Source organism: Callithrix jacchus, chromosome 5 (assembly GCF_049354715.1).
Source record: "Callithrix jacchus isolate 240 chromosome 5, calJac240_pri, whole genome shotgun sequence".
Classification (NCBI taxonomy): domain Eukaryota; kingdom Metazoa; phylum Chordata; class Mammalia; order Primates; family Cebidae; genus Callithrix; species Callithrix jacchus.
Genome location: NC_133506.1, coordinates 7262630 through 7276339, shown reverse-complemented (window position 1 = coordinate 7276339; position 13710 = coordinate 7262630). Strand labels below are relative to the sequence as shown.

The window sequence follows — 13710 nt, the reverse complement described above, 5'->3', positions numbered from 1 at the left end:
TTATACCTTGTGTAGTTTTTGTTGTGTTCTCCGAGCCCACGTCTCTGTCACCCAGACTAGAGTGCAATGTCATGGTCATAGCTCACTGCAGCCTCCATCTCCTGGTCTCAAGCAGTCCTCCTGCCTCAATCTCCAGAGTAGCTGAGACTACAGGTGGGCACCACCATGGGAGGCTAATTTTCTGTAGACCCAGCATCTCACTATGTTGCTCAGGCTGGTCTTGGATTCCTGGCCTGAAGTGATCCTCCTGCCTCAGCCTCCCAGAGTGCTGGGATCACACAGGCATGAGGCGCTGTGCCTGGCCCCTTGTGTAGGAGCTTCATAAAGGCAGGGTTTCCTGTCTGTCTGTCCACCGCTATTTCCCCAAAACCTAGCACAATGTCTGACGATCACTATTTGTCGCACGAATTCTTTCCTTGTCTGACAGGCCGCAAGTTTGACCTGCGTGTCTACGTGCTGGTGATGTCGGTGAGTAACGAAGCGGGGGACCCTCCTCCAGCAGGGGTTAAAGGGTGGCTGGACTCTGGAGATGGGGGAAATGGCCTGCGGGTACCTTGTGTAAGCTTGTCTGGTTTTATCTCTGCCTGAGAGAGCCCGGGGGACATCTAGGGATGGGGTGGGGGCGGGGAGACGTACCTGAAGTTAACCATCTTAGATGCCTCCAAATCTAGATTTGCTCTCTCTCTGCCCTTTTTTATTCATTCTGTCATCCACAGCAGACATTCACTGAGTACCTACTAAGTACCAGGCCCCGGCACTTAGCAGGTTTTATCACATTCAGGCCTCCTAACAACCCAGGGAGGCAGGTTCTATTATTATCCTCCCTTTACAATGAGGGGACAGATATGGAGAGGTTGTGTACCTTGCCCAAGGTCACACAGTTGGTGAGCAGCAGAGCTGGGACATAAATCCAGGCAGCCTGGCCTCAGAGCCTCTCTTAGTCAGGGGTATTAAGAATATTAATATTGCTATATTCCTTCCACCCATTCATTGATCCCTTCAGCCAACGTTCAAACCTTTATGCTGGACACAGGCTATGGGGGTGTCTAAGACAGACTCTGCCCTGTCTTCCTGGACCTCACCTTCATTCTATTTCCTTCTGTATCCCCTTTCCCCCTGAAAGGAGGGGATAAAATCAAAGAAGCCTGGTGTGAGAGCAGGTGTCTGATTTGGGAAAGACAGAAGGGGACTCCCGGGGGAGGAAATGGTAGGTGCAAGAGCTAGGTGGTGTGAGAGTGCCTACATGTATACACTTTCTCTTCTCTCTCTCTTTCCACCTCTGCCTCAGTATATCCCGCTGCGGGCCTGGCTCTACCGGGATGGCTTTGCCCGATTCTCCAACACCCGATTCACATTGAACAGCATAGATGACCAGTGTATCCTGGGATCCTGCCTAACCACCCCCCACACACCTACCCTTCCTACACTCTGGCCAGTCCCAAGTGAGCTCCTTTGTCCCACAGGTGTTTGCTGAGTGCCTGCTGTGGTCTGGGCACAGGAGACAGTTTACAACACCGGTCTGGTCCCTTCCCTCTGGGAGCCTCCAGTCTTGTAGGGGTGATTCCACAGGAGAGGCCAATTCCACTCAGAGCAGCTCACTGCACACTGCTAGTTCTGGTGCTATGCCTAATATTCCTAGGGTCGGGCAGTTTTAACCCCAAAGGAACATTTGCATCCTTTTTTTTTTTTTTTTTGAGACAGAGTCTCCCTCTTGTTGCTCAGGCTGGAGTGCAATGGCATAATCTCGGCTCACTGAAACCTCTGCCTCCCAGGTTCCAGCGATTCTTCCTCTTCAGCCTCCCAAGTAGCTGGGATTACAGGAATCTGCCACCACGCTCAGCTAATTTTTTTTTTTTTTTAAAGATGGGGTTTCACCATGTTGGTCAGTCTGGTCTTGAACTCCCGACCTCAGGTGATCCGCCCGCCTTGGCCTCCAAAATGCTTGGATTACAGGTGTGAGCCACTGCGCCTGGCCCTAATTTTTTTTTTTTTTTTTTTTGTATTATTAGTAGAGATGGGATTTCTCTATGTTTGGTCAGGCTGATCTTGAACTCTCGACCTCAGGTAATCCACCTGCCTCAGCTTCCCAAAGTGCTGGGATTACAGGTGTGAACCACCGTACCTGACCCATTTGCATCCTTTTATGTGCCTCCTCTTCAGTGCTTAGTCATTGGCCCACTCATTCATTCAAGTACAATGCTATTTTCGCTAATCCGATTGGCAGAGACCAAAAGTTTGGTAACACACTGTCTTGGTGAGGCTGGGAGAATATATATATTGCTGGCGGGACTGCACATTGATTGGCGTGACTTCTTTGAAGACAGTCTGGCAAAGATCTGTTAAAAGACAAATGCACACAACCCTGTGACCCAGCAATTCCCCTTTGGGGATTTATCATCTTACAAGTACATTTGCAGTGTAGAACAAGACAGGCTTCAAGGTTATTCAGTGCGCAGCCTTGTTTGTGAGAGCAAAAAATAGGGAACAATGAAATGAATGGCTCCTTTATACAGTGGAATACTATGAAGCTCTTAAAAAGGAATGGGGAAAGTGCTTTATGTACTGATATGAAATAATGGCCAAGATGTCTTGTTAATTGGGAAAAAAATTGTCTCAAACAGCGTGAAAATATGTTCTCATTCCTGTTAAAAATCATATCTGGCCAGATATGGTGGCTCACACCTGTAATCCCAGCACTTTGGAGGCTGAGGCAGAAGGATCACTTGATGTCAGAAGCCTGGGCAACTTAGTGAGATCCTGTCTCCATGAAAAAAATAAAAATAAATCAGCCAGATGTGATATCACGCGCCTGTAGTCCCAGCTACTCAAGAGGCTGAGGTGGGAGGATCGCTTGAGCCCAAGAATTTGAGGCTGCAGGGAGCTGTGATTTTGCCCCTACATGCCAACCTTGACAGAGCAAGACCCTATCTCAAAAAAAAAATTATATATCTCTCTATATATATGTTTGCTTATCTGTACATACACCTCTCTGGAAGGACAGACAAGAAGCTGTGTGTGGTGGTTCACACCTGTAATCCTAGAAGTTTAGGAGGCTAAGGCAGGTGGATCACCTGAGGTCAGGAGTTTGCCTGACCAACATAGTGAAACCCCATTTCTACTAAAAATACAAGATTCACCAGGCATGGTGGCACATTGCCTGTAATCCCAGCTACTCGGGAGACTGAGCATGAGAATCCCTTGAACTCCGGAGGTGGAGGTTGCAGTGACCCGAGATCATGCCATTGCACTCCAGCCTGGCCAACAGAGCAAGACCCTGTCCCCCCACCAAAAAAAAAGAAAAAGCTGGAAATAGATGTTGTCTTTGGGAAGAGAAATGTGAGTGGAAACAGAGGTAGAAAGGAGATGTTTCCTTACATACGTTTTGTGCATTTTAATTTTTGAGCCATGTGAATGTATTATCTAGTCAGAATAGACACATCAAAGAAAGTCTTTAGGATCTTTAGGCCTGAGCCTCAGAAGAAAAGAGGTAGACAATCCAGCAATATTTAGGAGGCAAATAGGCAGGACCAGATGACCTGCACATGGGAAAGATGGAAATGGGGTAATGCTGTCCCGCTTGGGGTGTGGGCAACCCAGCCAGTGCTTTTAGGTCATTTATGTCTGTCTGCATTAATTTCCTCATTCAGTTGAGTGCATATCCAGGGTGATTCATTTGCATGTGCATCTGGAATTAGACCTTTCCGAGTTTTTTTTTTTTTTTTGAGACGGAGTTTTATGCTTGTTACCCAGGCTGGAGTGCAATGGCGCGATCTAGGCTCATCGCAACCTCCCCCTCCTGGGTTCAGGCAATTCTCCCGCCTCAGCCTCCTGAGTAGCTGGGATTACAGGCACGCGCCACCGTGCCCAGCTAATTTTTTGTATTTTTAGTAGAAACGGGGTTTCACCGTGTCGACCAGGATGGTCTCAATCTCTTGACCTCGTGATCCACCCGCCTCGGCCTCCCAAAATGATGGGATTACAGGCGTAAGCCACCACACCCGGCCCGAGTGTTTTTTGCAATTTGTTTTTTTCTATTTTGCCAACATCAGCACTTCCATTACGTTTATTTTATTTTGTAATTCTAACAAGCATTTATCATCTGCAAGTCATTGAGTTTAGTTTAATTGCCACCTAGTTGTTTACTAAAGTTAAATAATATATGTAAAGCACTTAGAACAGTGGCTGGCCCAGAGCAACCTCTCAGAAAATATTAGTGGTCCTCCTCTCCCACTTAAAAATGTTTGCACAGCTCTGGGCATCATGGGGACTTTTTAAGCAAACAAAGCCCTCTCCTGGGGCTAGTTTCTAGTTAATGAGGCTTTGCTGTTTTCACAGTGAGTAAATACACATCATTTTCCACCTCTTCTTTTATATTGTTTTACATTTTTAATCTTGAAATATTAATAAAAAATCATTTTCTATAAATGGAAAACTGCAGGAAAGACTATAACAGCCCGTGCATTCACCATCCAGATTTAACAGATTAATACTTCGTCATGTTCACTTCAGATACCACATACTAACTTTTAAAATAATTTTGAATCACAAAATAATAAAAACATTTTTAACTTGACTTTATTATATATAATATATATAATTTATATGTAATTATTCAAAGATATTTTTACATATAGTATATCTATTCGTACGCTAAATGCAAAAATATTCATTGAAACACTGTATATAATAGTGAACAATCATTACCCTTGATCCCTTAAATCTCCCTTGAGAGATGGTGAAATGAATTATAAGGCATCTATGTGATCTTATACATCTGTTAAAAGCAAAGAGATGCCAGGCACGGTGGCTCAAGCCTGTAATCCCAGCACTTTGGGAGGCTGAGGCGGGTGGATCACGAGGTCAAGAGATCGAGACCATCCTGGTCAACATGGTGAAACCCCTTCTCTACTAAAAATACAAAAAAATTAGCTGGGCATGGTGGCGCGTGCCTGTAATCCCAGCTACTCAGGAGGCTGAGGCAGGAGAATCGCCTGAACCCAGGAGGCGGAGGTTGTGGTGAGCCAAGATCGTGCCATTGCACTCCAGCCTGGGTAACAAGAGCGAAACTCCGTCTCAAAAAAAAACAGAGATAAGTCGAGAAGTCATGACATAGAAAGATGATTAAGATGAAAAGTGAAAAACAAAATGTAAGTTGGAGAATTGATATATTCCTGTTCCCACTTTTGCCTTTAGGAAGTACATTTCTGTTTAGGAAGAAGTATGAAAGGATGTTCATGATTCACTAATCTATCTGATGATTGATTGACAGTTTCCCTCTCTGTTGCCCCTGCTTGAGTACGGTGGTGGGATCATAGCTGTTTGCAACCTTGAACTCCTGGGCCTAAGTGATCCTCCCACCTCAGCCTCCTGAGTAGCTGGGACCACAGGCACACACCACTGTGTCTGGCTAAGTTATTTTCTGTAGCAATGAGTTCTCACGATGCTGCCCAGGCTGGGCTCGAACTCCTCAGCTCAAGAGTGCATCACCTCAATTCAACAGTTTGAATCCTCCCACCTCTACCTTCCAAAGTGCTGGGATTATAGGCATGAGCCGCCAGGCCCAGCCTCAGTAATGTACTAATGTACTAACTCTGGAAACTGCAGAGAATTAGAATCAGGTCAGGAGGCATTCATTTTCAACGCTATGCATTGTCTATTACGAATTGTTTCTATAGCTGACAGGCCTTACTCTAATAAAATAATAAAACCTCTAAAGGATACATTTTTTATAATGCAAGTGGTATAGCTTATTAAAATCAAATCAGAAAATTCAGAAAAGTACAAAAAGGAAACCTTCTCTAGGCACATTTTCTAGCAAAAACTACTTACTATTTTAGGGTATTTCCTTCCAGGTTCATTTGTAAAGATTTTTGTTGTCATTTACCTTTTAAATATAAATGGTCCCACTGTATAATATAATCTTTTCTTTCACTAATCATGATCACTAGTATTTTCCTTGTAGACTTTTTTTTTTTCATTACAAAAATATTCCACTGAGTAGGTTTCCTGGTTTTCTTATCCCCCATGCTGTAGGCATTTGGGAAATATTCAGCTTCTTGCTATGACATAAAATGCTGCAAAGAAACATATTTCTTCATAAACCTTTTACAGTATTTAAGATTTTTCCCGTGGATGGTGTCACAGAGGTGTAAATACTGGGTCAAGCCTATCTGGCCAGATTGCTTCCCAGAAGAGTCCTTTTATATTTTTACCATTGCTGGGCACGGTGGCTCAATGCCCATAGTCCTAACAATTTGGGAGGCCGAGACAGGTGGTTCACTTGAAGACAGGAGTTCGAGACCACCCTGGCCAATATGATGAAACCCCATGTCTACTAAAAATACAAAAATTAGCCAGGTGTGGTGGTGAGCACCTATAATCCCAGCTACTCGGGAGGCTGAGCCAGGAGAGTTGCTTGAACCTGGGAGACAGAGGTCGCAGTGAGCTGAGATTGTGCCACTGTACTTCAGCCTGGGCAAAAGAGCAAGACTCCGTCTCAAAAACATAATAAATTAAAATAAATAAATAAAATATTTTTAACCCTCTATTGACACAGTCCATTTCATCCCACCTCCCCAGTCCTGGCGACAATTGTTTTAAACAGCCATTTCTGAAACAATTGGCCACATCTAAGTGAAGCAGATAGAGGCATTCTTTCTCTTTTTTCTTTCTTTTTTTTTTTTTTTGAGACGGTATTTTGCTCTTGTTGCCCAGGCTGGAGTGCAGTGGCATGATCTCAGCTCACCGCAACCTCTGCCTCCCAGGTTCAAGTGTTTCTCCTGCCTCAGCCTCCCCAGTAGTTGGGACTACGGGCGTGTGTCACCACGCGATAGGGACATTCTTTATATGATTCTTGCAAATATTCTGTGAGTTTTGAATTTTTCAAAAAGATTTTTTAAATGTCACCGACTTGATGAGGAAGCAGAGTTTCGCCTTAGAATTTGCATCTCTTCCAATGTTCATTTCCCCCCATTTGCATGCCTTTGAAATTGTGTATCTTCTGTTACTAGGAACTTTAAGCATTTCCCCAGTTGGGGTCCTACCAGCTTTATTTTCTCTTTTAGGTTTGTCCATGTCCTTTCCTTAGAAAATAAGCAGTCATACTTTCTATTGCTAATTCATGTGGGATTTTCATGTGATAGAAACATTAGACTATCACATGTGCTACACATCTTTTCTGTGGTCACTGATTCATGATCCACACACCTTGGTCTCCCAAAATGCTGGGATTACAGACATGAGCCACCGCGACCAGCCGAAACTTTCCTATTTTTGAGACAGGGTCTCACTATATTGTTCAGGCTGGTCTTGAACTCATGGGCTTGAATGTTCCTCTTACTTCAGCCTCCTGAGTAGTGGGTACTACATGTGTAAACCACCGTGCTCAGCTATTTTAAAACATTTTTTCATCTCCCTAAAGAAATTCCATACCCATTAGCTGTCATCCCTATTCCTCCCTGGACTCCCCTCCCAGCCCTTTGCAGCCACTTCCTGTCTCTGTGGATTTGCCTATTCTCAACATGTCACAGAAATGGAATCATACGCTATGCAGGCTTTGCACCTGACTTCTTTTACTTATCTTGTTTCTAAGGTTCTTCTATGTTGTTGCATGGATCCTTACTTCATATTTCATTTTTCTTTTCTATTTTTTTTTTTGAAACAAAGTTTCACTCTTGTTGCCCAGGCTGGAGTGCAGTGGCACCATCTTGGCTCACTTCAACCTGCACCTCCTGGGTTCAAACGATTCTCCTGCCTCAGCCTCCCGAGTAGCTGGGATTATAGGTGTCCGCCACCAGACCTTTTTTTTTTTTGGCATTTTTAGTAGAGATGGGGTTTCATCATGTTGGCCGGGCTGGTCTTGAACCCTTGACCTCGGGTAATCCACCTGCCTTGGCCTCCCAAAGTGCTGGGATTACAGTCATGAGCCAGGGCACCTGGCCTTTCATATTTCTTCAAAAAAAAGCTGACGTGGTGGCACACTCGTGTAATCCCAGCTACTCAGGAGGCTGAGGCAGGAGAATTGCTTGAACCTGGGAAGCAGAGGTTGCAGTGAGCCGAGATTGCACCAGTGTACTCCATCCTGGGTCACAGAGTGAGACTCTGTCAAGGAAGGAAGGAAGAAGGGAAGGAGGGAGGGAGGGAAGGAAGGAAGGAAGGAAGGGAGGGAGGGAGGGAGGAAGGGAGGAAGGGAGGGAGGGAAGAAAAAAAAGCTCTAAAGAAGACTTCTAGGAAAAAGATGCTAAAGAGGATACTCACCTTCCCCAGGTATTTCAGGAGGCTGAAATCGCCCTGCTCTGTTCAACACACCACAGACTGGGAGAAACATAATTTTTAGGGGAATTAGACTGGGAGTCAGGGATCTAGAGCCTCTACCTCCCCATCTGAGAAATGCCCCAACTAAGTCCTGGAGAAAGTCATGTCTTACGGACATTTCATGAGGTTTGGGGTTGGGTGTGGTGGCTGACACCTGTCATCCCAGCACTCTGGGAGGCCAAGGCCGGTGATCACTTGAAGTCAGGAGTTCGAGACCAGCTTTGCCAACATGGCGAAACTCTGTCTCTACTAAAAATACAAAAATAAGCCGGGCTTGGTGGTGGGCACCTGTAATCCCAGCTACTTGGGAGGCCGAGGCAGGAGAATTGCTTGAGCAATTCTTGACGCAGAGGTTGCAGTGAGCTGAGATTGCACCACTGCACTCCAGCCTGGGCAACAGACCAGACTACATCTCAAAAGAAAGAAACAGACAGACAGACAGACAGACACACGATGAGGTTAGGGGAAGCCATCCTGCTTAGCTGTGGGGGAAGATGTTGAGGAAGGGATATTCCGAATGGCAGTCACTTCACCTCTCTAAGCCTCCAAGGTCTCATCTGTGAGACAGGAATAATTTGGGGAACATATGAGATAATGCGGTAAACATGCTCTGTAAGCTGAAAAGCGTTGCCGATGTCAGTGGTGGTGAGGATGGTGACAGTATTGAGAGGCTGAATTTCAGGACTGGGCCTTCCAAGGCCGCCCTGACCCCACCCCAGTGCTGGATCCCTTCGCCAATACAAAGTGGCTGCCAAGCCTGGACCCCTCTAGTGAAAGACAGCCTAGTGTGTCCTGAGATGGTTGTTCTGTATTTGGTTCCTTTACTTGTTAGAAAGTTTTCTCTCCTCTTGAATTAAAAAAAAAAAAAAAAAAAAAAATCAGGCTGGGCGCAGTGGCTCACACCTGTAATCCCAGCACTTTGAGAGGCCGAGGTAGGTGGATCACTTGAGGCCAGGAGTTTGAAACCAGCCTGTCCAACATAGTGAAACTCTGTCTCTACTAAAAATACAAAAATTAGATGGGTGTAATGGCATGCGCCTGTAATCCCAGCAACTCGGGAGGCTGAGGCAGGAGAATCACTTAAACCCAGGAGGTGGAGGCTGCAGTGAGCACGTCATGCCACTGAACTCCAGCCTGAGTGACAGAGCGAGACTCTGTCTCTTAAAAAAAAAAATCATAACACAAAGGTTAAAAGAAAAATCATAGTATAACATCAGCTATGCCAGGCGCTGGAAGAGGTACAGTATTTAACCTTTTGAAAAATCCTGGAGTTCAATATGCTACCATGTACCCCCATTAAAAGCTGGGGAAACAGGCCCAGGGAAGTTAAATGGCTTTTTAGGACCCCATAGCCAGGAAAGATGCAGGCAGGATTTGAACCCAGGCCCATCTGACTCCACAGCCCACACACATGACTGTGATGCTGTTTTGCCGCTTTCCCCATTGATTCCCAGGCAAGGTCTCATCGGTTCAGTCCTGAGGGCTTTGTGGGGCAGGGCTCACCCTTTTTGTTCACACTGAGGTCAGCTATGACCTTGACCACCACCCTCTGCCAGATGTTCATCTCACCAACGTTGCTGTGCAAAAAACATCTCCTGACTACCACCCAAAGAAGGTGAGGAAGCCAGGCTCCGCTCTGTTGGGGTGCAGCCCTCTGGGGCCAGGTGGGAGTGGGGAGGGTGGCATGGCAAGGAGCCCAGGACAGGCCTGTCTGAGCCTGAGTTGGCCAGTGAGGCAGGCCTGCCTGTCCCACTTGCAGGGCTCAGGGCAGGACTGCAAATGGTGACCCACATATCATGTATCTAAGTATTTAAAAGTTACAGATCACACTAACACACCCCTAAACAAAATATGTCCTGTCCTACCTTGACAGATATCTTCTGTTGGTCAGTGGATTGATTCATGTAATGTATCACACCAATATATTTTTTCTCTCTCTCTCTATGTAAAATAACCTGCAAGGCTAGGTTCAAATACAGAATTCTCAGACTTCTCAGAGTCAAGGGCCAGATCAAGGGGACACAGGAGAGCAGGTCCCCAGTACACAACTGTTCCCTTCTCTTCCCTTCCCTGGCTGTATCCCACATGGTGAGGCCCTTGCGCATACATACCCCTGAAAACAGAAGCCTGTTGGTCACTCCATGGCCTTGGGATGCACACATAGTCAGTGTGATCTGTCCTCAGCAGGTCAGGCTCAGGGAAGGGGCCTCCGCACGTCATGTGGGCAGGGACTTCTGGGGTCCTGCATAGCTAGCCCTTTTAGACATGAAGAATTTTTGCCTCTCAAAGAACGGCACACCTGGGGTCATCCTAATTACAGGGCTCAGGGCTGGGCCCCTCTTGCCCAGGTCTAAGTAAAGCACTGAGGGCAATTATGTAAGGGTCCAAGCAGGCTAGGTCCTGGCTGAGGCTCCTCTCTTGACCTGGCTGCCCGGGACACAGGGCAGCAAGTGGATGCTGCAGCGCTTCCGGCAGTACCTGGCTTCCAAACATGGGCCCCAGGCGGTGGAGACGCTCTTCAGGGACATGGACAACATCTTCATCAAAAGCTTGCAGAGTGTGCAGAAGGTGATCATCAGTGACAAGCACTGCTTCGAGCTGTACGGCTACGACATCCTCATTGACCAGGACCTCAAGCCGTAAGTGGGTCAGGGGGAGAGCCAGCAGGTCATAGTTTGCATACTCTGTACCCAGACTGCCCGGGCTTGAATCCCAGCTCTGCCAATGCCTAGTTGTATAACCTTGTGCACACTTACTTTTTCTGTGCCTCAGTTTTCCCAATGGCAAAATGGGGTGGGTCATTACAGGATCTATCCATAGGTCATTATAGGATCATTATGAGGAATAAGTGAGAGACAGTCTGTAGAGCACTGGGCACCGAGCCTGGCACCGGGAGGCCTTTCCTGATCATCTGCTGAGTCAGGAATCCTCCCCTCTATCAGGCAAGAAACTTCCCTCTGTAAGTCTTGGAGCTTTGAAGAATAATGGAACATTGTTACAGTGTTGATTTCTGCCAAGACTTTGATCCATTTCCATGGTGCCCATTGGAGGAGAACAAGCCTGACCTGGCAGGGACCACCATGATGGCCTCACATGATGCAACAGGACACAGAAGCCCAGCAAGTGTCAGGGAGCTTGAGGTCATGTAGCAAGTCAAGGGCAAAGCCAGGCCCAGGGTCCAAGGACCTGGGCTGAGCGGCTCCCCACCAGCACTGCCGGCTCCAGGACCCAACCCCCTATTCAGGGTCACCATGTGAGTGTTGAGGGGCCTTTTAAGCCAGGAGGAGGGGCTCTAGAGCAAGACCTAAGTCAGGCCCTCACTCAAGGGAAACAGGGTCCGGGCACCAGCGGGTCTCTCTCCTTTGCCCCTGCAGCAGGATGTGACTACTGGCATTAAGGTGGACCTGGTGGGGAATAAGCTCTGCCCATGCTTGGACACCAGCAACTGTGGGAAGAGCTGGAGCATCCACTTGCCCTGGGGCCTGGGTAGTCAAGTTGTGGGAGGGACCTCAGTTAATCTCAACCTGGCCTGCTGAGACCCCTACACAATTGCCCTCAGCGCTGTCCTTAGGCCTGAACAAGAGGGGGCCAGTCCTGAGTGCTGTGATTAGGATGACTCTGGGTGTACTCCTCCGTGTGGGCAAAAATTCTACATGTCCAAGAGGACTGGCTGTGCAGGACCCCAGGTGGCTATGTCACCTCTCTGAGCCTTGGTTTTTTCATTTGTAAAATGGGAAATACCATGTCTACCTCTCCAAGTTGTTAGAGTAATTTACCAAGATAATTTGCAGTATAGTGGAAAGGGGCTTGGTCTCCCACTGGCCTACGGGCTGAGCCCTTCCCTCTCTTGGCCCCAGCTTCCTGTCTGTAGAAGGATGGGGTTGAACAACACAAGAGGTGGCTAGCTGGAGGTCTTTGGGCTGCTTTGGCCTGCAGATACTTTGAATTTGGCCTTTAGACTGTTTTTGTTTTTAATTTATTGACAGGCTCTAAAATTTGGAAGGTGTTTATATAAAAATCAGAGTTACCTAGTACAGTGGCTCAAGCCCCTGTAATAATGCCAACTACTCAGGAGGCTGAGGCAGGAGGATAACTTGAGGCCAGGAGTTCAAGGCTGCAGAGGGCTTAGATTACACCACTGCTCTCTAGCCTGAGTGACCGAGCCAGATACTGACTCCTTAAAAAAAAAAAAAAATCACTGTTTTTGGCTTTTCTGGAACAATCAGATGATCTCACAATTCACATTCCCACAGGACAACACTCTCCTGGAGCTGGCCACGGCCACCGCTTTAGACATAGAGTGCCCCGGCCAGCTCCACACAGTCCCCACCCCTCCCCATGCTCCCCAGCCCCTGACAGCAGGGTGCTTGCCACCTACAGTGCGCAAACTTTCACCACGAGAGGAAGGTTTTCCTTGCACTCACGTCTGTATCAGAAGAAGGGAAGACCATCGCCCCACGAAGGCACCGTAGTTCCCAGACCAGCTTTCTACTTTTGAGTTACCTTTCCTCAAAGTGGAAAGGTGGCCAGCACGGTGACTCTTGCTTGTAATCCCAGAACTTTGGGAGGCCAAGGTGAGCAGATCACCTGAGGTCAGGCGTTTGAGACCAGCCTGGCCGATATGGTGAAACCCTGTGTCTACTAAAAATACAAAAAAATTAGCTGGGCGTGGTGGCAGGCACTTGTAATCCCAGCTAATCAGGAGGCTGAGGCAGGAGAATTGCTTGAACCTCAGAGGTGGAGGTTGCAGTGAGCCAAGATTGTGCCATTGCACTCCAGCCTGGGCAATAAGAGCAAAACTCCATCTAAAAAAAAAAAAAAAAAGTGGAAAGGGTGTTCGGGGAGGGGGCCAGCACAGTGGCTCCCATCTGTAATCCCAGCACTTTGGGAGGCTGAAGCAGGAGGATCACTTGAGGCCAGGAGTTTGACTAGCTGGGAAACCTAGCAAGACCCTATCTCTATAAAAATAATTTGAAAAATAGAAAGGTAGAGGGAGCAGTCTGGACTGAACTGAGGGTGGGGTCCATGCATCCATCTAGCCACTTAGTGAAATCCTAGGAGCTCCAGGGACCAAGTAACCCTAAGGCTGTCCACTCCCTTCCCTCCCCAGGTGGCTCCTAGAGGTCAATGCATCCCCATCACTGACAGCCAGCAGCCAGGAAGACTATGAGCTCAAGACCTGTCTCCTGGAAGACACCCTGCATGTCGTGGACATGGAAGCGAGGTGAGGGAGGGTAGCCTTGATCACATGTCCTTGTACATGACAACTAGGGCTCCCACCAAGGAAGAGGGGGAGCTTAGAACGTTGGAGGCTGACTGGCCTTCAGTGATGGCTCTGGCCTGCCTCATCACTTTATAGATGGAAAAGCTGAGATATCCATGGAGGGCCAGGTCCTG

At 47.3% G+C, this 13710-nt stretch overlaps 1 protein-coding gene across 11 annotated transcripts in view; it reads left to right on the top strand.

Annotated features, from left to right (window-relative positions):
- TTLL9 (tubulin tyrosine ligase like 9) overlaps positions 1–13710 on the top strand; it is a 77542-nt gene that overhangs the window by 55057 nt on the left and 8775 nt on the right. For all 11 annotated transcript variants that reach the window (XM_035298140.3, XM_035298154.3, XM_035298155.3 and 8 more), the window contains 5 exons: positions 428–468; positions 1289–1376; positions 9870–9928; positions 10756–10952; positions 13424–13537. In XM_035298140.3, coding sequence (XP_035154031.2) covers positions 428–468; positions 1289–1376; positions 9870–9928; positions 10756–10952; positions 13424–13537 — 499 coding nt within the window. The remainder of the gene's footprint in view (positions 1–427; positions 469–1288; positions 1377–9869; positions 9929–10755; positions 10953–13423; positions 13538–13710) is intronic.